Source organism: Moschus berezovskii, chromosome 1 (genome assembly GCF_049115385.1).
Source record: "Moschus berezovskii isolate FMDL1 chromosome 1, NW_MosBer_1.0, whole genome shotgun sequence".
Lineage (NCBI taxonomy): Eukaryota > Metazoa > Chordata > Mammalia > Artiodactyla > Moschidae > Moschus > Moschus berezovskii.
The window spans coordinates 96,278,919-96,303,260 of NC_142460.1; the positions used below are offsets into that span (position 1 = coordinate 96,278,919).

At 43.8% G+C, this 24,342-nt stretch overlaps 1 protein-coding gene across 1 annotated transcript in view; it reads left to right on the top strand.

Moving 5' to 3' along the window:
• Positions 1-1,713: 1,713 nt before the first annotated feature.
• Positions 1,714-24,342, top strand: part of MB21D2 (Mab-21 domain containing 2) — a 124,313-nt gene continuing 101,684 nt past the window's right edge. The window contains exon 1 of the mRNA XM_055419725.2: positions 1,714-2,326. Coding sequence (XP_055275700.2) covers positions 2,122-2,326 — 205 coding nt within the window. The 5' untranslated portion in view covers positions 1,714-2,121. The remainder of the gene's footprint in view (positions 2,327-24,342) is intronic.

Below are 24,342 nucleotides of genomic sequence, written 5' to 3' on the forward strand. Positions count from 1 at the left end.
CCAAAGTTCTTCATTCAACACCTGATGCAATAAACACTGAGGACCTTTGCGCAGGGCCCAATCTGAAGATGAGTAAGATGAAGTCATCCTAGGGAAGTTCATAGTTTGAAACTTGCATTAACCATGATAAAAGTAGGTCAAAATTCATCAGAGGTATATGAAAGTTTCTGAAAGGGTGCAGTGGAGGTTCTAAGGAGAAAGATGTTGCTACCAGCTTGGGGTAGGGTCTTAGGGAAAGCTTTCAGAAAAAGGAATAGAAGGAATTGACTCAGTCATTTAATTTGTAAACAAAAAAGAAATTACCAATTCACTTAACAAAAACTTTTTCACCCTTCTCCTCCCTGGTTTGTTGTTGTCCTTGTTTTGTTTTAGTCGCTAAGTTGTATCTGACTCTTTTGCAACCCCATGGACTGTAGCCCTGGCCAGGCTCCTCTGTCCATGGGGTTTCCCAGACAAAAATACTGGAGTGGGTTGCCATTTCATTCTCCAGGGGATCTTCCAGACCCAGGGATTGTAGTAGCTAACATTTAATTAAGCACTTATTGTGTCAGGCATTTCACTAAGTGCTTGGCCCACTTTATTTCACGTAATCTTCAAAACAACCTATGAGATAGGAATTATCACCTCTATTTTATAGGAAAAGGCAGACAGAGCCTGAACTAACAGAAGAGTTTGTATTTTTGGCTATGAGAACCCAGGTAAGAAAAAGCTCTTGTATCCAGCCTATGGGATAGAGACAAGTTGGATTTTGGAGAATTAGCGAGGAAGATAAACCTTTTCTAAGATCACAAAGTCGGACACCACTTAGCAACTGAACAACAATGAGTAGGAGGCCTCCTAAGTGTCTGAGTCAAAAACCTCATAAACAGTAAAAACATCTGAAGGCCCTTGGACTTAGGTAGAATCTGCCTTGTTGAGTATGACTCCATTTCAGGAACCTTGTCTTCTGTCTTATCACTGTCCACAGAGATTCTAGCACTCTGCCTGGCAAATAGTAGATGCTCAAATTTTATCTGTTGAATGAGAATTTTCACCATGTCATTGAACATGCACTGGTACCTGGGGCAATTAATTCTGTTCCCCTTCCTCATGGCTACACTTTGGTTTTCCTATCTTAACATTGAAACGGGCTGAACATCATTAAGACACTATATGTTTAATAAGCTTTATCCAGGAAAATTTAATTACCTAGGGCAAAAGTAGGAATACTATAGTGGCTAATGGGAATGTCTGTACGGGACAGGGAGGACACTCTTTTTCACACGTTTAGTCCTAACATTTTTGGCAGTCTGCTCAGAAAAGGGCAGAAGGTTGTTTTTTTTTATTTTATTTTATTTATTTTTTTCTGTTTTTTATTTTTTTATTGGAGGCTAATTACTTTACAATATTGGTTTTACCTTCCTCAAGGCGGGCTCCTTCACCATCTAAAGGCGCTGGAATTCTTGAGACAGAAACGCTAGCATAGGGATGCCCTCGCCCAGGACACCGCCCTTAAAATCAGACAGAGGAAGATTTCTTTCTCCTTGAAGAAGCTTGGCAATCCCTGCCTCCTAAGGGAGTGGAGGCAGAGAAAGAATACATCTACATCTCTCACGTCTGCCCGAGTACAGATTGGCAAGTGACATGGAGCGCAGACCTCTGTCATTTATTTATTTTTCTTTCCACTGGGTGCGCTGTCCCTTTAAATGGGGGACGCTGGTGCTGGCTCCGTAACACCGGAGCCGGCAGCTTGTTGATTTCAGAGCTGGTGAATTTCACATTGTTTCCACTTCACTTTCTTCGCCCGGGGGAGGCTTAGGTTGGCTCTACAACCGCTCTAGTCGGGGCCAGCGAGGGCCCAGGGAGGGCAGGGACCTACTGCGTCTGGGCCGGCTTGGGGCCGCAGGAAAGGGTGCCGGGGCCACACGCGCACTCTCCCTGCAGTCGCGATCCTCCCGAAGCCCGGGCTCCCGGAGCGCACCCCGCCGGGGCCGCCCGCCTGGACGCCGGGCCGCCAGCCCGCCCGCGGGCCGGGGTCCCAGCCGCGGAGCCGACGCGGGGAGGAGGCCCGGGGGGCCGGGCGGGGGCGGGGTGGGTGCTGCCGCCGCCGCGGAGCCGCTGCTCGGCGCGTTCTGTGTGAAGATGGCGGCTCCCACCGCCAGCAAGGCAGCCTCCCTGGGCTGTAACAACAAGCCTGCGTTCCCGGAGCTGGATTTCAGGTCGGGAGCTCGGGTGGAGGAATTGAACAAACTCATCCAAGAATTTACGAAGCACGACCAGCGGGAATATGACGACCAGAGAGCACTGGAGATTCACACAGCTAAGGACTTCATCTTTTCCATGCTGGGTAAGGAGGAAAAAGAGAGGGGTGTGTGTGCGCGAGTGATGGGAAACAGGGTAAAGAGCCCATTCCCCCGTCTCGTGCGCTCTTTCCTTCTTTATTTTCTTCCAGGAGCCAGATGCCTGGGGTATAACCCATCTCTGTTCCGCCTTTTGCATTCTTTCTCCGCCGCAACCTGAGCAGCCTTCTCTTCCCTCCTAACTATACTTTGCGCCGGGTCCCTTTTCCGCACCGCCCAGGATTACTGACTCTTTTGTTAATTTCTCGCCAACTGGGGGTGGTAGGCAGGTGAGGCGTTGGTGATGAAATGGCTCACTGTTGAGGGGAAGCCCCTGGAAGCCGCGCGGTCCAGATGAGAACCCGCGGCGCCTTCAGTGAAGGGATTTGTCTCCAAAGGCACGGACGTGCTCCTTCCCTGCGCCGAGGCTCAGGTCCTGTCTGGAGCTCGGGGAGCGGAGACAGCTTGGGGCTCTGGCTCGGCTCCCGAGCGACAAGTTGCTAGCAGTCTTGCGGCGCGGCGCTCTCACGCCGAGCCCCCGGTGGCCAAACTTGTTGGGTGTTCCCTAGTAACCCGCTCGAGTAGGCTGGGCGCCCGGAGTTCCTGCAACTTTGATTTGCAAATAGATTTACCACTGAAGTGGTTGGAAGCATTTCCGGTGCTTCTCCAGGGTTCTTGCTGAGCTCGGAATTCCTAATTCCCAGCTCGAAAATGACCACGCTCAGACCTCTGACCCCGAGGAGCGCCAGCCCCTTCCTCTTTGTGTGCTGTCTGTTCGCTGGCCGAGAGAGGTGTCCTGGGTTTCGAACCTCGGCGACGTTTGGATTAGAATAACGCTGCCTCTCCCATCCCCCAGCCTGGCACCTACAGGTCCTTAACAGATTGTTGAATGTTGTGTATAGGACAATAATTGAGCCGGGCGGGGCGATCGAATAATCCCCTAGTATCCTGTAGTTCGGGGTATTGCTGTGAGAGTCTGCTGGTGGGAGCCTCCCGTGTCAGCTTGCGGCTCCACCGAGGCCACTCTGGCTGCCATGCAGTACGTGGCCTGGGGGTTAACACTCCACCGAACTGGGACTCCAGGGTAGCGCTGCCTGCCTCGTGTCTCTGTGCGCTCGATAAAAATACATTCTTGGGCAATTTACCAGGTAGTGGAAAATTTCATTGAAAAGGTCTTTAACTGCAGAGGAAGACTTGAGTTTTTTCCTTCGTCCTGCCATCTCTTGGATTTCATCCGGCTGTCTCCTCTCGTTGCGGGTTCTATCAGAGTGTACCTTCCGTCTCGGTTTGCGTCCTCCCCACAGCCCAAGAGGTGGGTAATACAAGTTGAACGTGTGGCCGCGGAGGGTAGTAACGTTTTGGGAAGCTGTATGAAGCACATTAAAACTTGGGGCTGGATTTTACCTTTTGCTCCATTCTCCCCAAGTGTATCCTAGATTGTGTATGAGGTTGGAAAGCACTCTGTTGAGATATTCGACGATTCAGCTAGTATTTAGATAAATGTGGGGTGTGTATATGTGTGTGCCTGTGTTTAAATTACTCCCTAATCTTGTGGTGGGATGGGCTTCCAGAGGGAAACTTTACAAGCTTACAAAGCTTTCAGATCTTAAAACCAGCACTATGCTTGTCAGAAGGGTGGGGATACACAGAGAATGCTCAGGGCAGTTATTTAAGTTGTGTAATCATTGCCTTTCTCTTCAGCGTGTATAATGGAAATTGCCCGTTGTGTTTTTACAGCCCCCAAATCAATTCCGATTTCTCCTGCTCTAGGTCATTCACTAGAATAAGGTGCTTGGTCACCATCAGTCAGGGATACTCAAGGAGCAGAAAAGGGGAGGCTGTGGGAAGGGGTAAGTTTAAAGGCCCAGCTCATTAGGAACTTCTGTGTTAACCCCACAGCTGATACACTGATTTCACAAAGCTTTTACCCAGATATGAATGGTGAATGAATTATTGCTTAGTTCATTTTGTGTTGAATGTCATGAGTGTGTTGACAGGTAAACGAAATTCCCTTTTATTCCTTTTTACCCACTTGATCTTGCAAGAGCGTTCTTTTTCGCCCCCTGGGAATCTGATGTTTCCACCTGCAGGAGAGAAAAATTCAGGAGAATGTCACTTAAGCCTCTGACCCCTCTGGACACCAGAAGGCAGATGGCGAAGTGAGCCTGCCTGTGTGTGGTGCTGCATTCATTTGTGCATAGCTTGCTCTCCTTTAATGAGGTGCTGGCTGCTCTAGACAAGTGAAGGTTTGGCGACAGCAAGGGTCCCTGTGTGGATTTACTTTTTCTAAAGCGGATTTTCGCTGTGCTTAAAAAAACAAAATCTCTTTTTGTGCACTTTGTGTCACTTGCCACAGCTCAGAGTCTTTAATGAATATGCCAATGAGGTGTCTTAATGACCCTCAGCTTGTTAAGGTGTTATGGGGGTGGCTGCTGCTGCTGCTGCTGCTAAGTCACTTCAGTCGTGTCCGACTCTGTGTGACCCCATAGACGGCAGCCCACCAGGCTCCCCTGTCCCTGGGATTCTCCAGGCAAGAACACTGGAGTGGGTTGCCATTTCCTTCTCCACCAGGCCCTTATTTCTGTGAGTTGGGGTGAGGGGAGATGTAAGGGGGTTGAGTCCTCCTGGCTTTGTTCTGCCTCTGTTTGAGCAGCACCTGAGGATTGTCAGCAGCTTAAAAAACGTTATCCCCTCACACAGAATGAAATGACAGGGGAATTTGGTGCAAACCTCTTTAATGGAACTGTGGATAACACTACTTCTCTTTTTAGGCTATTGGCAGGAGCAGCCACTCTCTGTTTGAGACTTTTAGCCTGGAATAAGCACCCCCAGCTTCCAAGATTCTTTTTGCTTTATCTAGATTGGAGGTAACTTTATGCAGAAGAGCAAAGTGGTGGTATAGACTGTTGTCATAAACAGTGACCTGTCAGTACAAGGAAACTCCACTGTCCCACCAAAGCGGAGGTCTGCATACATTGTGGAGTATGTCTGAGCCCACTACTGGTTGCACAGCTCTTTGTGGTCTGTCCTAACGTTCTCTGTCCAGAGATTGCGATTCCTTTGGAAGCGGGTGTTTGTGGGAGTCATCTAGACTCGCTTTTTGTTTCTCTATACCTTGGTCTTTTTGGAGAATGATTGCTGTTATTATCTAGTTAATATTTGAGAGCCCAGATTGTGGGAGAGGCAGTGCATAATAAACGCCGTTTATCAAAATTCAGGGAAATTGCCAGAGTTCATTAATGTTTTAATAATATTTGGTATTTGCATAATATCTCTGCCAGCTCTTTTGTTATCTTCATTCCCCTGCTGAAGTCGGAAGAAGACTGGTTATATCCCCATTGAACAGATGCAGAACAGGGGTTACGCAGAAGCTAGAAGAACCAGGAAGAGACAAGCAGTCCATATACTTCCCCTTCAGTCCAAATGGTCAGTACCATGGTGTTGTCATTAGAGGAGTCATCACTTACTGACTGCCTTCTTGGTGCCTGGAATTTCACATAACTTTAGGAGTAGGTATTGCTTTCCCGTTCTTCAGATAAAGATATTAAAATTTACTGGGATTAACAATCATCCAGGGTTCCATAGCTAATAAGTGGAAGAGGTTGCTAAAACTCACATTGGCCTGATTCTAGGTCTTTTTTTTTTTTTTTAATTTCGAGTTGATGCATTAAATCCAAAGGAGGGACTTTGTTTAAAAACCAAGTATTCCCTCTTCTTTCAGAAATTTGTTTCTGATTTCAGCTGTGAGTATTAGGGTAATCCAGGGAGCATCTGAGGTGAGTCCTGGAGCAATCTGAATTTGAATATTTTATTCCATAAAAGGATCAATTGTTTTGAATTTCAGGTTGAGAAAATGATGGTCCTTATGATAAATGTTAAAACCTATAGTTCCTGTCTTAGTTTGCTTCTTGCCGGCTAAGTGGTCTTAGTTTTTTCATCTGTTAAATGCAAATAATAATAATTTTGTCTATTAAACATGGATAGTAGTATTTTCATCTATTAAACATGGATAATAGTAATGCATGGTTTCAGAATTGTTATGGGTGCATATGAAGTTACTTTGTAAACCAAAAAGGGAGTTATACAGGATTTTATTATTTATTTTTAAAAAATGGGCATTTTTAGAAAATCTAGTGAATTTACACTATGCAGCTTCCTATCGGAAAGACTACAGAGTATGTTTAGAGGTGACCTAGGAGAAGAAAGGCTCTGGCTGTAGAGGGCATGATTAATTCCAACTCACATTACCATTTGTTAAGTTCATACTGTATGCTGGCCCTTGTGCTAGCTACTTTGCATAAATCTATTCATGTAATTTTTTTCCAGAGACTTTATAAGGATAAATATCATCATGCCTCTTTTAGAGGTGAAGTAAATGGTATTATCCCCTTTTAAAGATGAAACATTGAGGCTCAAAGAGGTCAAGTACTTATGCCAAGACTATACAGAGTTTGTATTTGAACCCATAAAAGGATGTCTGACTCAAAGGCTCATGTTCCTTCCACTGTATGAGCAGTCTGTTTCTATCGCTTCTGGACCAGACAACCAAAGAGGCCCCACTCCCTGGGGAATGCTGTACTACTCAGTACCCTGCTTAGCCTGCAGGAGCAGAGATAGTTTCTTTTGTCCTCTCTTTTCTTTTTTGAAAGCTTTCTATTTTGTATTGGAGTATAGCCGATTAACAATGTTGTGGTAGTTTCAGGTAGAACAGCAAAGGGACTCAGCCATACATATACAGGTCTTTCTTACATTCATGCATTCAACAAATAATTACTGAATGTTATACTGTTTACCAAGCAGTATGCAGGGTCGTAAGAATAAAATAGTGAGCAAAAACTTTAATTCATGTGGGAGACGCCTCCCTCTTCCGCTTGCCCATCAACTCCAAAAAGAGAATGGTTTGCTCACTCTTGTCTTCTTTCAGACCCATAGTGTTTCTGAGTGCTGTCAGACCTACCATATTTTTAGGCACTTTTTGGATCTATGGAGTAGGCCATTTCGAAGCCTTGTCTTTCGGGTGTTTGAGTGGTACTTTTCCTAAATGAATTCGTCCAGCCATCTTTACTGAGGGAATTTATTGTGAATCGTTGCTTTGTGGGCCTTCGAGTCTTAGTAACTTACTTTGAGTTCTAATCATTGATGTGCTGTGGTGTCTGTATAACAGACAAAGTCATCTTTGAAGTCTGTTCCAGCTCTGAAAACATTATGCATCTGGGGCAGGGAAGTCCCTCTACATTTATTTTTGCTTCTAGTTTGAGTTGGTTTCCATTCTTCCTCCATTGTTCTAGGCAGTTACTGCCCTTCATGACAGAAGAGCCCTGGTCTTTGCATGAGGCCTTGTCGTGCCAGCCATTGGATGACGTGTTGCTTGTGATTAGACTGGGCCCCTTTTGTATTCACAGAAATAGTGGAGTCTCTTATGTCCAACCAGGAACTTGTCATTGAATGTTAGCTCTTTTAGACTCTCCTGGAGCTTTTGAACGGTTTGGAATCTCTGGTCCCCTTTCAGACCTATTGACTCTGAATCCCTAGAGATCCCCAGATTGGCTGCTCAGCAGTCCAACATCCTGTCCCATGTTCAGTTCCGCCTGATACTGTGCATTCCTGGTTCAGTGGAGCTGCGTGTACACACAGTGAGCTGACCCTAGTTGACTTTTGAACTAGAACTGGGCTGCTGAGCCTAACGAGCAGTTAGATCTGCTGCTTCTGGAAGATGATGCTGGAATCCTTCTGCCGTGACAGAGAACAGGGCGGCGTAGTGATTGAGATGAGAATGTTTCCTCTATGTCAGAGGTCGTCATAGGGTTTCACATTATTGGATAATTTCCATCAACAGCATAACCCTTTGGAGTTAAGAAGTATGGGGAACTCTAGAATTGGAAAAATTCAGGAATTTGTCCAAGTTTACCATCAAGTAAGTGACATAGCTGGGACTTAACCAAGATCAGGCTGATGCTAAAGCCCTTGCTTTCAACAATGATACTATTCTGCCTTCTCAAGGGACAGGAGAACTAGACTCTAGTCTCAGCTTCTCCAGTTACTTTCTGTGTGACTTTGGGCAAGTCACATAACAGACTTTGAGTCTCAGTTTCTAAATAGTTAAGTTGGGGCAAATGATTTTGCCTACCTCCTGTGTTCAGGTGCATTCAGTGCTAAAGTTGAAGATAACAAAAGAAGGATGTTTCTGAGTTCTAGTACCAGCTTTGTTTTATACTGTATGGAATGTGTGCTACCCTAAGTCACCTAATATTTTGGGGTATTTTTTGGCCCGTTTTCCAATTACAGAAAATACAAAGATAAAAGTAAAATCCCTCTGAATTCTAATTATTATTAATATTTGATGTACAATTTTTTCTGGGCATCTATGTTTATAAAATATGCTTATAGTCACTCATACTTGCATACAGTTTTACACACATAATCCTATTACATATATATATGTATTTATATTTCTTAGTAAACTTACCAATATGCCATCATCTACTCCACTTTTAGAAAGAAACTATATATAACCTGTGGAAAGATGTTTTCTAGCCTCTTTCACTCATTTTTTATTTAAAAAAGATACTGTTTTGGAAATTACAGGACACTTTGTAATATAACGATTGAGGGATGAAGAACCTTCTTATTGGTGAGATTTGAGGGTTTGGCCTGCCTTACCTGAATATCTCTTTTGTTTGGGCTGTTTTCTCTATCCGGATTTGTTAACTTGGGTCCTTGGAAACAATAACTTTGAATCTCTGAACTTGAAAAGGGAAAAATTACATCTTTATTTTTATTGACTGCTAAAAGATGCTTGCTCCTTGGAAGAAAAGCTATGCCAAACCTAGACAGCATATTAAAAAGCAGAGACATCACTTTTCCAACAATGGTCCATATAGTCAAAGCTATGGTTTTTCCAGTAGTCATGGCTAGATGTAAGAGTTGGACTGTAAAGAAGGCTGAGTGCCGAAGAATTGATGCTTTTGAATTGTGGTGTTGGAGAAGACTCTTGAGAGTCCCTTGGACTGCAAGGAGATCAAACCAGTCAATCCTAAAGGAAATCAAACCTGAATATTCACTGGAAGGACTGATGCTAAAGCTCCAATACTTTGGCCACCTAATGGAAATAATTGACTCATTAGAAGAGACCCTGTTGCTGGGAAAGATTGAAGGCGAGAGGAGAGGGGATAACAGAGGATGAGATGATTGGATGGCATCACCGACTCAGTGGACATGAGTTTGAGCAAGTTCTGGGAGATGGTGAAGAACAGAGAAGCCTGGCGTGCTGCAGTCTATGGGGTCGCAGAGTTGGACATGACTGAGTGACTGAACAACAACTGCAGTATTGCATTTCCTTTCATTATAAAAATAGGTAACAGACCATGGTAGTATTGACAGTATCTATGTATTTTGCTTTTGCTGCCAAGAGAAGTCACAGACATTGTCATTTCATATTACAGACGTTACGGACGTCTCAAAAAACATTCATTGCTGCTTTGAAATTATGGTAGATGTTAGACTTGCTGCTAGATTTTATTGACTGCATTAATAAAGAGTCACATATGGTACTCTGTCACATATTTGTCGTTTTAAAGTGAATTTTGTATTTTAATACCAATTATTTGAAGTCCTGTGTGATTTTATCGTTCATTTAAATATACTTTTTTTTTTTTTCAGGGCTTCCTAAAAGCCTGTTCACAGATGCAGTTAAGAATCTCATCTTCTAAAGAAATCTTATCTCTGTTTTGTTTTCTTCTCCCAACTCAAATGCCACTTGACTCATGAAACTTTCCTGTATTTCCAAGAGGAAAAAAATTTCCTTTTCCTCTGTGTTCCTCTAACGCCTGGTCCCCTTTTCAGCCCTTCGTGCACTGTTCCCCATGCTATAGGCTGAATAATACCTGCTCACTTATCTTTGCAGCACCGAGTGGAGTTATATAAACAGTAGGTACTAACAGAATTTAGTGACTTGATGCATTTTAAAAGAGCCCTTCTGTGCAAAGCTTCTTATTTCAGGCAACCCACTCCAGGATTCTTGCTTGGAAAGTCTCATGGACAGAGGAGCCTGGCGGGCTACAGACCGTAGGGTCACAGAGAGTCAGATACGACTGAATGACTAAACAGCAATTTAAGGCATGGGCGCTTTCTGACATTGTCTCTTTATAGTTGCTGCCTCTCATTAAGCCATATTATGACATCTTCTCTGGAGTCAAGGATGGAAATCTTGATCTGGTCTCTGTTTATGGTAGGGAGGTTTCTTCGTAGATTTTAAGAATTCATCCTTAAGACTTATAGGGCGCTTTAAGAGATGGATGTCTCACGTAATTGCTGTAGCTTGTTGTCTGAGAGCAGCGAATGGTGACTTGTGGGAACGTGCCCTTTCTTGTAGATCCAGATTTTTCTTCCCTGGGCATCTGGGGTACTTGTGAACCTCCTGCATGCCCATGCTTGGGGCTTTAAAGGATGCGCAGAAAGCATAAGTCATCTTTCCCATGAAGGTGTTCCTTGTGCTTATCAGTCAACCTCCAGGTGTTTGGAAGCCTATTCTGGAATTGTAATTGCAGCAATTATTTATGATTATAAACTACTATAATTTGCCATCGATAATTTATCTTTGTGCAGTGCTTTGTAAATTACAGTACATTTTTGTGGATTTCAACATGCATTAGCATCTGGTTTGGTGTGACTTTATTCTTTGGACCAGCCTCTGAGAAAGTTTGTGTAGGAACTAGTAACCCCCATTTACAGATGGGAATACTGAGATGCTTGAAGGTGATATGACTCAGTTGGAAGTTATAGAATAGGACTCCACCCAGATCTCCAGTGTTTTCTGCTCCAGCACACAGCCTGCCAAGAACCTGAGACTTTTCTCCCCAGACATCTTTTATAGTTGCTGAGGTGAGTCTGTGTCCCCAGACCAGGCAAGAGTAGCAACTTTCATACCTCTCCAGGCTTTTCTGCTCTCTACTGGCCCAGGGGTACATAGTGGGTGAGGGTACCATGGCTCAGTACATACCCTACAGATGTGCATTCTTCATGTCTGATTGTTCGCCTCACTCATCTGGTTCCGAGGGTCTGTGACAGCATTTACAATGGACCTGGGTGACTACTTGCCAGCTGAGTGATCTCTTTAAGGACAGTTCATAATTATGCCCTGTCTCCAGGAAACAGCTATCTATTTTTCGTGCACTTAAGTGGCTTTTCATGAATTCCCTTTGCATGAGATAGAGACAGATTACCAGGGACAGTGCTGCTATGAATAAAGCTGGCTTGGGGAGCTGTTATTCAATTTGTTTATTTTTTATATATTTTTTCTTAACACAAGAAGACATGATTACTACTTGTGAGTTGTCAGTAGTGAGACTTGGTATAAATCTTATTTAGGTTTATGTTCTGAGTATTTAAATATCTACAATGTGTATAGAATTAAGCATTCATTCATTAATTCATAAATTCAACTCAACATATGTTTGAGTGTCTGTCATGAAGTAATGTGATTACTATGGTACAACTATTGTATCATAAGAGTGCAAAGTGGTGAATAAGAGAAGCAAGTCTCTCATAAGTCTTCATGGGACTTAGGTTCTCTGGGGAATTCAGCAAGGTGTAAACACACAAATAGGGATGCATGCAAAAAAATAAAAATAAAACCAAAAACCACAGATTATCATGATGGACGGTAACTGGGTGGGATGGAGTGAAGAGTCGTAGAGAAGGTTTCTCTGAAGTAGACACATTTGAACTGAAAGGATAAGAAGGACCTGGTCATCTGAAGACAGATCAAAGAGTATTCAGGTAGATGGAACAACATGTGCAAAGGCCCTGGGGTGGGTACACTTGAGAACTTTCAAGGGTGTATAAATTACAGCAAGACTGACTTGGCCTCTACAAGGTAAAATGGTCTGTGTTCAGATTAAGCCCATGGTAGATGGAATGGACTGCCTACCTTGGAATGGAGCAAGTTTCCTGCAAGTGAAGGTTTCCCAAATGGGGCCATCCTTTATCTAGGCTCTTATTGATAGCATTCTGGGACTGGAGGAGAGGGGAGACAGTGTAGAAAAGTTGCGTTACATGTCCTCAGAAGGCCCTTTATAGCCATGTGATTCTCTGATTTCACCTCTGATAGCCCTACGTCAGCAACAGTGAATTCTGTATTAGATGATTTGTGGATCAAACTGCAGTTTTCATGGGAAGATGATAAGCTTTTATTTTTTCATCTAGACTTCCACAGTCTACAGAATACTTTCACAGGCATAATCTAGTTTTGACTTCTTATGAGAGCCTCCAAAAGTAGGTAGTATTATTGTCTATATTTTAACATAGGAAGAGACCGATAAGAGAAGCACTCAGGGTCACTAAATAGTTGAAGTGGAATCAAATTGAAGTCCTTTGACATTCACCTCAAATTCTTTGTATTAAGCTGATTCTAGAAACCTCCCTTATCTCACACCATGCCAGGATATGGAAGAAGAAGGATTTCTGGTCCAGAGAGAGGCAGTGAGGACCAGTAGGAAGAACCAAGCCAACAGACTGCAGGTCTGTACTTGCCCATTGTTGGTGTGCAACTTGGAAGCACTTTTCTAGCCTGGTTCAAGATCAGCCGTTTAGCAGCTGCAGCTGTTCATAATAACAGCTGCTTATGCGAATGGTGATGTGATTAATAAAGAAAATCAACAGTTTGTTCTTTCAACTGTGCCCTTGGTGTGTGCAGCCTGCTTTTATGCAGGCTGTGTTTCTGATCTGGAACAACATAGTCCCACTGGCATATGGTCATCCAGGGGCTCCTGACCCCTGGAGAAGGGGTTGTCTCTCCGGATCCTAGCTGGGGAGCCAAAGGCCCATCAGGGACTGGGCTTTAAGGAAAGTGAATGTGGTGGGCAGTGTGCTGGGTGCCAGGTGGTTCTTGATTTCAGAGTCAGGGATGCTGGGGAGTAGGGGGCTGCACTGGTGAAGGAGATCACCTCTCACCTCCCGTATGGGTCAGACAGAACACGATGGCTGCCAGTTTATCACCTCTGATTTGTAATCTGTGGCCTAGAGAAGGGCCAGCGTTCATTCATTACATACAGCTAGCCTGGGGGCAGAATCACGGTTAGAACCCAGGATCCTCATCTGCCTGCTCTCTGTGAGTGTTTGTATTGCTTCTAAGATACCGTTTCCAAGTAAATTTTCCCTTTGAATCAGAAAACTATAATTGAAAATAATAGCCGCACTTTAATATGAATAGTTCAAAGTGCTTTATACTTTATGTCTGTTACCTAAATTAATGCTAACAACACCCTATGAGGAAGGTGTTATTTCTTCTTTACTGATGAGCTATCCAAAACACAGAGAGGTTAAGTAATTTGCCCAAAGTCACAGAGCTAGTGGTAGACTGGGAATGTGAACCCAGGAAATCTAGCTTCAGGCAGAAAATTACCAAATAACATTAGCAAATAATGGATCTTCTTTTCTAGCCTCATTAAGAAAAACTTCTTCTATAAAGTGGAAATTGTTGATGGAATACAATTTCAGTGCTGTTAGGAAACTTGGAAATTAAGTGGCCTGAGTTCCTGCCTCCTCCATTTTACAGAAATGGAAACTGAGACCCAGAATGGAAAGGGACCTCGACTCTGATTTTGCTTTGGTCGGAGTGCAGGTGAGGTAAAATGTCCAGCAAGTGACTGCTCCCTGAGAAAGGTGTTTGCACCTAAGACTGTCGCCTCAGCAGTGTCTGCTCCCTGGGATTAAAGTGAAGGGGAGTCACTTTGCGAATCTGTACTTCTAGGTAGGGAATGTTTCCCTGCTACACAACGCAGCTGCCTTGTAGTTTGAAGTTTTTAATTGCTATCAGATGAAGAATGCTAAATAAATCACCTGGTGGGTACAGTGCGTTTCTGGGGTGTCATGTTTGCTTTTTGTCTTTGTTCCTAGTCTGTGTCCCCCCCAGACCCCCCCTCAACCCGGGATGTGTGTCCTTTTCTCACATCTGTGCTGTCTATACAGTTTGAGTATCACAGTGAGTATTTTCATCTCTAAACAGTCTGTTATCTACAGTAAGGAAGGGGCTGGCTGAGTAGACTGTGAGATACTGGGTCCAGCCTGTGGTTGGGTGGAGTTGAAGCTCTGTGGGCTGGTAAGACTCCTGGTGATCTTCCTTCTGCTGCTAGTCTGAGAGCTCAGAACCTTAGGAAGATTTAGAGTTGTAATAGGATTCAGAGAATTACAGAGAAGTTAAGCTAGTGGGGATCTTCCTGAGATTAGTTCATCCACCCCATCACGCTGCTGGTGGGGAAATTTAACCCTGTGGTGGACAGTGACTTGCTCAAGGTCAGAGTGGCCTTGATGGTGATAATGATTATATTGGGAAACTCATCCTGCTGTTTATTAAGCATTGTTCCAAGTATTTTGTAATCATTAACATTTAATCCTGACAACAACTCTGTAAAGGGGGTGCTGCTACCATCCTCACTTTCCTGATAATTACAGTAGTTAAGTTACCTGCTCAAGTGGTGAGAGGCTGGATTCAAACCTAAGCAGTCGGGCTTTTAACCCCCTATCCCTTTCCCTAAGATGAGTGCCATCACCATGCTGGGTTCTGTGCTGGTTGCCGGTGTAAAACATGTTGTGTTGTTGTGCTCAGTTCCTCAGCCATATCTGACCCTTTGCGGCTCCATGGATTGTAGCCGGCCAGGCACCTCTGTCCATGGGATTTTACAGGCAAGATTACTGGAGTGGGTTGCCATTCCCTTCTCCAGGGGATTTTCCTGATCCAGGTATCAAACCTGCATCTCCTGCATTGGCAGATGGATTATTTACCACTGCATCACCTAGGAAGCTCTGGCATAAAACATGCTGCTGCTGCTAAGTCACTCCAGTCATGTCCGACTCTGTGCAACCCCACAGACAGAAGCCCACCAGGCTCCCCCGTCCCTGGGATTCTCCAGGCAAGAACACTGGAGTGGGTTGCCATTTCCTTCTCCAATGCATGAAAGGGAAAAGTGAAAGCGAAGTCGCTCAGTCGTGTCTGACCCTTAGCGACCCCATGGACTGCAGCCTACCAGGCTCCTCCATCCATGGGATTTTCTAGGCAAGAGTACTGGAGTGGCTTGCCATTGCCTTCTCCGCTGGCATAAAACATGAGGTGGTGGTAATTGTTGATGGAGACAATGGGAGGCAGGGAATGGTGGGCAGAGAAGAGAAGAGGTTGGTGTGATTTTCCAGTGCAAGCCAGTTGCTAATGTGATTCTTCCGGCTTCTGGTCCAGAGCCTTTTTATTCTATCATTCGGCCTTTCTTAGCAGCCTCAGGGCAAACATTCTTCTAGTGCTTGTGGTTTATGTTTATTGAAAGTGATTTGTGTGAAATATCATCTTATCCATGTGGTCTCCTCATTTGGAAAGAAAGAAGGTGTGTCTCAGCTAATTGATTGATTTAAGGCTGTATAAAGGTCAGCTGGGCCCTTGATGTTAAGTAAATTAGGGCGAGTCTTATGAAGGCACAGGCTCTGCAACCCCCCTCCCCGCCCATGTCATTCCAGATTTAGAACATTTAATTAGGACATAGTTAAGGTTATCACTGGGAGGGGAGAATGGGGAGCTGATCTTTTTTTTTCAGTGAAAGGCAGATGTCCAAATTACTCTTAGGACATTTACTAAGAAATCAAAATTTATAAACTGAACTGGGTTTTAAGTGAACTGAGGGACCTTTCTCTTTAGTGCGGTAAGTGACTACTTCTGAAAAGTGAATGATTCTTTAATAAAAACCCTGTCCTGTTTCCCTGCTCTGTCAGGGCAGATGTTTGTCCACTGTCTGGACTTAAACCACTGAAGCACACTGGCATCATGCTGTAAAAAAATCAGTCACTGGGATGAGGTCACTTCTTGAAAATCTCATGCTCACAATGCACAGGAGTAGAACTGGAAGCCTCATCCCCTAACTACTTACTCGTGATTTTCCTGGAATAAAATCTCAGGGGAATGGCCGTGTAGAAAGTCATGGGAGAGAATTTTATAATCTCTGGTTCTCGGGAAAGAGGATGGATGGGAAATGATCTTTCTGAGTATCATTTAAGACCAGCCTACTTCTGTTTCTGTCTCCTGGGTCCCGTCCTCTCTGTCAGCCCAGCCCTCTCCCTGGGGGATGATTTCTGCTCCTTTCATCTGCAGTTTCTCCTTCGTTATCGATTCATTCCTAAACATGCACCCATTCAAAAGAGATCTTAGAGAATTTCTGTGCAACAAGTCCTCTGTGGGCAGCAGGTATACAGTGAAGAACAAATCTTCATGTTATTGGGTTATAAGTCTTAGAAGGAGATGGACAGTGAAAAAAAATAGGTAGATTAATGGCCCGAAGGAAATACCAACCAAAAGGGAATAGCATGGTGCTGTGGTTTGTCTCTTCTTCTCCAGCTTGACCTTGTCAGTCTCCTAAACTCTCCCCCCATGGCTTCCGTGGCAACGTTTTCTTGCTGGTTTTCTCCTTTTTCCTCCATCTCCATGTGAGGGACGGACTTGTATTTCTTTGTCCAGCCCTTGATGATGCCTCTGCCCCTTCTCTGCTCATACTTTCTCTGATCCTCTTGTTGAGTCATTTCCCGTCTCTCTTGCTGCCTCCCGAGCATGTGCCCCAGCCTGGATTTGACTGACCTTTGGACAGTTCCACTCAGTTAACCCAAAGGTGCCATGAACTGAGTGTTCAACATGAATCTATGTTCCTCCTCAATCAACCACACCATCTTTCACCAGAGTCATAAGACAAACTTGAAAGTCATCCTGAGCCCCTCTTTGGTGCTCCTACCCCAGAGGTGAAAAGGAACTGAGGTCTGTCCCTTCTGCCTCCTCCGTTAGACTCTGTTTTCTTCTTTCCATTCCCACGGTCACCACTTTAGTTCAGGCCATTACTGTCTGTTTCCTGGGTTACTGCAGGAATCTCCCTGGGTTTTCTGCTTTGAATTTCACATCCCTTAAATCCATTCTCCACGCTAAGTCACCTTTTAAATAGGCCTAAACCCTCAGGGACAACCCATCATTCTTCACGTAAAGTTCAGACTCCTTAGTGTATTTTACGGCGGGTTGGGGACCCAGCTCCTGCGTACATCTCTGGTGTCCCCTCTTGCCACCCCTTCAGTTTCACTGTGTATTTTTTGTACACCTGCTTTGAGAGGGGTGCTGTGTAAGGTACTGACATGCAGTCTCTCTAAAAGTGAAAACCTGAACATTCTGAACAGGAGTAGAAGGCCTCTGTGTCTGTCTCCTTAGGCCTTTTTAAGACCCACCGCAGACCTCAGATGCCCATGCACTCTTGGTTTCAGCCACTCTGGCCTTTCAGTTCTTTAGAAATACCATATCCCCACCACTAAGGCCCTCCCTGAAATGCCCCATCCCTCCTCCACACGCCCATGCAACCAACACTGTCACTGCTACTTCCCTAGATGATCTCAGTTTAATCCAAATATTACTTCTCCAGGAGGCCCTTCAGGCTAGCCCAGGGCAGGTCACATTCTCCTGAACCTGCATCCTAGCTTCACACGTGTCTTAATTGCACTGATCCATTATGAGTTTGTATTATTGGTGTCTGACATTTCCCGTTGTCACTAAAGCTCAATGATAGCTTGTCTTGGACCTATTATTATTTTTCTTTTTCTATTTGCCTGAAATGTAATTGTTCAATAAACATTGTTAGTATGAATGGCTACTTCACTTTTGTTCTTGAACTTGAGCAGTTAGGTAGAATACAGGTCACAATAGCCATTGAGATGATCTTATGTGTGATAAGTTTTAAGGATATATACCTTGGTGTGTTCAAGGAACTTATCTTCTTAGACTCCCACCTCTCTGCAGCTTACAGCCATGGAATTAAAACGTGTACACTTTAGATGTTATCTAGTTCAATATTTTCCAACCTTTTTTAAACATGAGGGTCTTTTCTTTAATTAAAAACTGATGAAGATTCAAATGGTAGTGGCTATATTTTTGCTGTCAGTTTATTGGAGAAAAATGCATAGTTGTAGAAAGCTCCTATGAATTTAGCTCACCACGTAAATTACTTTGAGTTTTTCCATAATAGCATCTATGTACACTTGAAAAATAGTAGTATGTATGCTTGAGAGAGAGTGCTTGGTGAGCACATGGACTTATAGCACCAATAACTCCATGCCTTTGTGGCCCTTTAGTCAGGAACCAACCACAGGGTCTGACTTTTTACTATGCAAATTTGCATCAGATTTAGAACTGGTTTCCTGTGGGCTTGGTTTCTCCTATATGTATTTGATTCGACCAACATGGTATTTTTAAATAGAACAAACATTTAAAAGTTGGCAGATTTTTCACAAAACTAGATTTCCAATTTGAAAAATGAGGACTATACCTTGTTTCCTGTATGTTCGTAGTCACCTGGTACTGAACAGCAGCTGTGTCCTTTAGAAGTGCCCCACTTTTTCCAGTTTGTCACAGTTCTCACTCTGTGTTGCCATATAGCAAGTTCTCAGTAGAATGGAAACGAGAAACCCATTGATTTTAACAATATGTGAGTGAAGCCACCTCCAGCTCTATAGAGGCTTGTGAGCAGAAAGAGCCCTGGGTCCAGAGTCAGGAAACCTGTATCCTTGGCTCCTCACTGTTAACTGACTAACTTAGTGACCTTGAACACACTGGATAACTTCTCTAAACTTCAGTTTTGTCATTTGTCATTTTTAGAGTCAATACCTCTTAAGCCTCACAGAGTTGTTGGATCTCCAGAAGGAAGATTGTTTAGTCTAATGGAACATGTTTGTTATTAACTCGCCTGTCTTCTTTTTCCTTGTCTTGTTTCTCTTTCTCTGTTATGGAGGGATCTATAATTTATTGCTGTACCTTGATGTTCATTGTAGAAGTATGAGGAGGGAGCTATTGATTTCCTGGATCCTTTCTTACCACGTCATGTCTGGAGGCAGCTTGAATCCTTTCATCTCGTGTCCTCTGCTCCTGTTGGAGGTCCCATGGCCATAGGCAAGCTCCTGCAGTGACACCCAAGAAACCCCAAAGTCGAACTAATATCAAATGATTGGAGCTGCCTGATTGCCTGTGGAGATGCTCGGTAACTAGCCAGCCATAGCATTGCTCACATTTATGTACTGCTAACAGGATACCAGGTTAGCATGGAGGATTTAGTTTTTAGCAGCAATAATCTTTGTATCCAGATCAAACAAATTTCATTGTTTGAGAAGAACCGTACCAGTTATTTTTGTCATTCTGGATCTGGAAGGGAGGGTAGGCATCAATGCCATACAAGAGGGAATAAACAGGAGGTCAGTCTCTGAGATTACAAGGTGCACACTGGAGAATAAAAATGTAGACTTGGGAGTCAGGCAGATCTGAATCAGTTACTGGATGGTCATGTGACCATGACAGTCTTCTGTGACTTTGAGCCAACTATCCTTTCTGATCCTTTGTTCATAAAGCATGGATAAAATTATATTTCATCTTTTAATTTGATACTCTGTTTTAATTTTTAAAGATTTTGAAGAGAATGCCAACTTTGTAGGTTTTTTTTAAGGATCAAATTAGTGCATGTTTAATATGTTAAATGAGGAACACAGTACATGAAACTGCCCTTTTCTTCTAGCTTTTGGCTGAAAATCCTTTTTTACTTCCTCTAAATGGGATTAATAGGTCAGCCTGTGAACAGAGAATCATAACATAAGTTGTCTGAATGCAGGTCTAGTGTGATTCTTTCGACAAACATTTTGGTTGAACATTTTCTTGAGTAGGTACAGTGGGGCTCCTATTCATTTTTTTTTTTTTTTTAAGTTTTGTAAATAAAAGGCTAGATTTTCCAGGAAACTAAAAGAAATTTCTTCTGCCTTTGTTTCTCAGAAATTTCCAAAAGTGTAGGACCAATCAGCATGATTCTTAATTCATCAGTCTGTGAACCCAGCCCAAGTGGCCTTTAGAAGGCGAACAGAGCAACCTTCCCAATAATGATGGGCTATATGGATCAGAAACCTCTTGGCTCGGCTGGATTAAAGTAACTAAAATAAAGCTGAAATTTTAAATCTGATGCTTATGCTAATAGTTTTCACTTATGGAAATAGTTTTAGGGAGACCTGACTTGGGTTGGGGTACGTACTCAGGTATAGGAAAATATGGAACATTCTCTCAAAAGTCTGCATATGGAGTTTAAGGTTACTCTAATCCTTTTGAGAATTCAGAGTGGTACTGGAGATTGGGCACCTGCTGGTGAAGTAAAGAATGTGGGCACTGAACCGGAAGTAAAAATATTAGGAAAAGACTTTCACTCTTACATGTCCCTTGAGATGTAGGGGCCAGGGAGAGATTTCCTAGCAGGTCCTCCCACTCCTTCCACTTCTCTTCATTTCTTGCCTCTGTAAGAAATCCCTGTGACTGGCTGGTTGTGTGGAGAGGATTGATGATCACCTTGGAGTGGATGATGAATTGGATGCCAAGAAGAATCTTGAAGAGGCTGAAAAGGGCTTGAGAATATGCTCCAAGATGGCAGATAAAGAGGAGCTTTTTTTTTTTTTGCCAACCCTTACCTTATCTTTCTTCTCAATCTTACCTTTTTTGTGTTGTGATTAGATCAAAAGAAGCCTAAAGGAGCCTTCCCCTTGAGAGATGACGTGGGGGCATCTCTAGTCAGAATGCTTGTTCCTGTTGCTCAGGTGGGAGGTGGAGGGATGGAGTGTGGGAGGAAGGAGTGTGAATGCAGGGATGGAGCTTCATCTCCTGTTTGAGGAATTTTTCTCAGGAAAAAAATTAGTCTGTACATTATGGACCATGGGCAGCAAGTTTATAAGATTCCTGTGTGTGTATCTGTGCTCACTGACTCAGTTGTATCCAACTCTCTGTGACCCCATGGACTGTAGCCCACTAGGCTCCTCTGTCCATGGAATTTCTCAGGCAAGAATACTGGAGTGGGTTGCCATTTCTTACTCCAGGGAATCTTCCCGACCCGGGAGTCTAACCCACATCTCTTGCATCTCGCATCTCCTGCATTCGCAGGCGGATTCTTTACCACTGTGCCTCTTGGGGAGCCTCTTAAAAGATTCCAGCAGCTTGTGATGAGAGGTTGAGATCTCCAAGACAGAAAAGGCTCTGTTATTTGTCTTCAGGGGAACCAGGTAGAGGGCTGATCAAAAAGCTGGGTGACAGTATGCTGGACTCCAAAACCAGTTGAGGAAAGTAGAGCCTGAGTGTGGGAGATGCCTGGGCTGGCTCTGAGGGATGGCCAGCAAAGCCTGCCTCAGCAAGGCTCAGATTGTTTAGGATGTTCCTCAAGTGTTCCAGGAAAAGGAATATCATTTTGTGTCATGGACATTGGCTACCGTCATTCCATCACTATGTGTCTTCATCTTCAGCAAGTCACTTCCTCTCTCCAGCCCCAACTTTCTCCAGCTGTCAAATGACAGGTTGATATTGGGATACCCTAGTATATGATGCTAGAATTCCTTAAGTGGAATCATCCCTCTCTTAACTGATACCAAAATTTCTGTCAAATAGCTCTATGTTTAAAGACATGGAGACCTGCTGCAGTGGCTGGTTTGGGGGCAGTTTAGTTCTCGAGGGAGTCCTGGTATTATGTCACAAGACACACGGGGAAGCTCAGATCTCCTCCTGTGGCTCTCAGAAGAGTGACTTGGAGATTCCAGGGGAGTTTGGTCCCTGTCAGGGTTTGGTCACCTGGTCCCTGCTGCTGTCAGTGGTACAGAAGCTCAGGGCTTGGTCCTGAGCAGACCGTGCCTCCACTGTGGAAGGCCCTTCGAAGGCTGTCTACCCTGAAGGTGTCAGCCAAATATTTTCCTGAAAATTCAGTAGCATACCAAATGGGAAATTAATCGTCTTTAAATGCTTCCTGCTCATTTGCCAAGGTTCTAAGTAATACAATTTCAAAGGTTTAGAGGTGTCTAATACAATTTCTCCCCTCTGTACATAATTCTGTGCCCATTGTGTAGCTCTATTAGAAGCATTAGGGTAATTATAGTTACTTTTTGCTTTTCAGTTTCTGTAATATTAGCCCCAAGTCTGCCTGTACTGGCCGCATTAATAAGCAATGACTGAAAATTAAAAGAATTCGGTGGACTCCTATATTAAGATTTTGTAGGCCTTTCTCCCTAGGATTAGATGTGCTACTATAGGCAGGCGGGGTGGTCAATGGGGATGTGTTTGGATTAGGAGTTCAGAGACCCAGTTTCTAAATCTTCATCTGTAAAATGGGGACAAAAGTCTCTGAACTCCCATCCCCTGAGGGATGTGAGGACCAGGGAGCTTGTTGGGTGTGAAGGTAGTTTGGAAGCTCATGACGATAAGCAAGGGATAAGCAAGGGGTTGTCTGAGCAACAGGGAACCACTTTGTCATGTGCTTCTGGGTGGTCTTATGCATGTATTTTGTGAAATAGATTTTGTATTTAATATTTGGGCTAATAATTGGAATATTTGACACATAATAATGTACAAAGTGCTTCTACCCCCAAATCTTGTGAGGTAAGTAGTTTTGTTTTTTCCCCTCCCGCCAAACCAGGAATTAAGGTGTAGATGGGTTAAATAATGCTTCCTTGGTGGCTCAGCCGGTTAAGTAATATGCCTACAGTCAGATTAAGCCATTGGAAAGTAATTTGCTAAAATTTTTGCCTTGTGTTTGCAGCTTTTGGAGCCTTCCTTTTCTCATGTAGCACATTTTTACTTTGGGAAGGGCCTCCCATCACCTCTCTAACAATAAGAACAGCTGACATTTTTTTGAGGCTTGGTCTTTGCTAGCACATTTTCTAGATGGGGAAAGTGAGACACAGAGATTCAGTAGCTTGGCAGAGGTTACACAGCTTGTGTGGAAGACCAGTTCAAGCCTCTTCTGTACCATTACTGGTACTTCTACCAAAGACAGTAACTTTTCTTGTTAACACCTGTCACTGCCGCGCTCTCACAGTTGATTTTTTTCCTTCAACATCCCTCTTTCGCTTTTTCTCTTACTGATTTGGAAACAGGAAAAGTCAGTGCCTCTTGTGAAGCTTTTCCAACTCTCCTGTTCCATCTGTTACTCTAATCCAGGAGGTATATGTCAGCTGTCTGCAGCCTGAATTTTGCTTGGAGACCTATTGTGTTTGGCCCCGATTATATTAGGGCCAAACACACATTTGAATTAGATGACAACAACTAAAACTTAAGATCACTGTTGTTGTTTAGTTACTAAGTTGTGTCTGACTCTCTTTGTGACCCCATGGACTATAGCCCTCTAGGCTCCTCTGTCCATGGGATTTCCCAGGCAAGAATACTGGAGTAGGTTGCCATTTCCTCCTCCCTGGGGTCTTCCCGACCCAGGGATTGAACTTGCGTATCCTGAATTGGCAGGGGATTCTCCGTCATTGAGCCCCCAAGGAAGCCCTAAGATGACTAAACAAAATATAGATTTATTATTTCTCATGTGAAACTGTGGCAGTATGGGGTCTGGTTATCCACACATCAGCACGAAGCTACTCGCTTTAACCCAGAAGGATCTTTGTTTTTTTCCTCCCTGTCGCCTTTGCTGCTGCTGAGTCGCTTCAGTCGTGTCTGACTCTGTGCGACCCCATGGACAGCAGCCCACCAGGCTCCTCTGTCCACGAGCTTCTCTATCCCCCACCTAACGACCAGACTGAGATCCCTAGGAGTATATACTTTATGTAGGATAAAAAAAAAAAAGTAAATTCTGGCATAAAGATGAAATTGAGTAAATGTATGTTGAATTGAATTAAAGTGGGTGGCTTAAGAAATGGCCCTAGTTTGGATAAAGAGCATTTGCTGTTTGTGAGGTGACTGTGCTCCTGATACTTTTGCGCAGATGGGCAGATAGGGTAGGATTCTGTCCTTCTCCTTGAAGGTCTGTAGATCATCAAAAGTTTTGAAAGATGATGTGGCTCAGTGGGTAAAGAATCCACCTACAGTGCTGGAGACACAGGAGACGTCAGTTCAAACCTTGGATTGGGAAGATTCCCTGGAGGAGGAAATGACAATCCACTCCACTCTTCTTGTCTTAGAAATCACATGGACAGAGGAGACTGATGGACTACAGTCCAAAGGGTCGCAAAGAGTCAG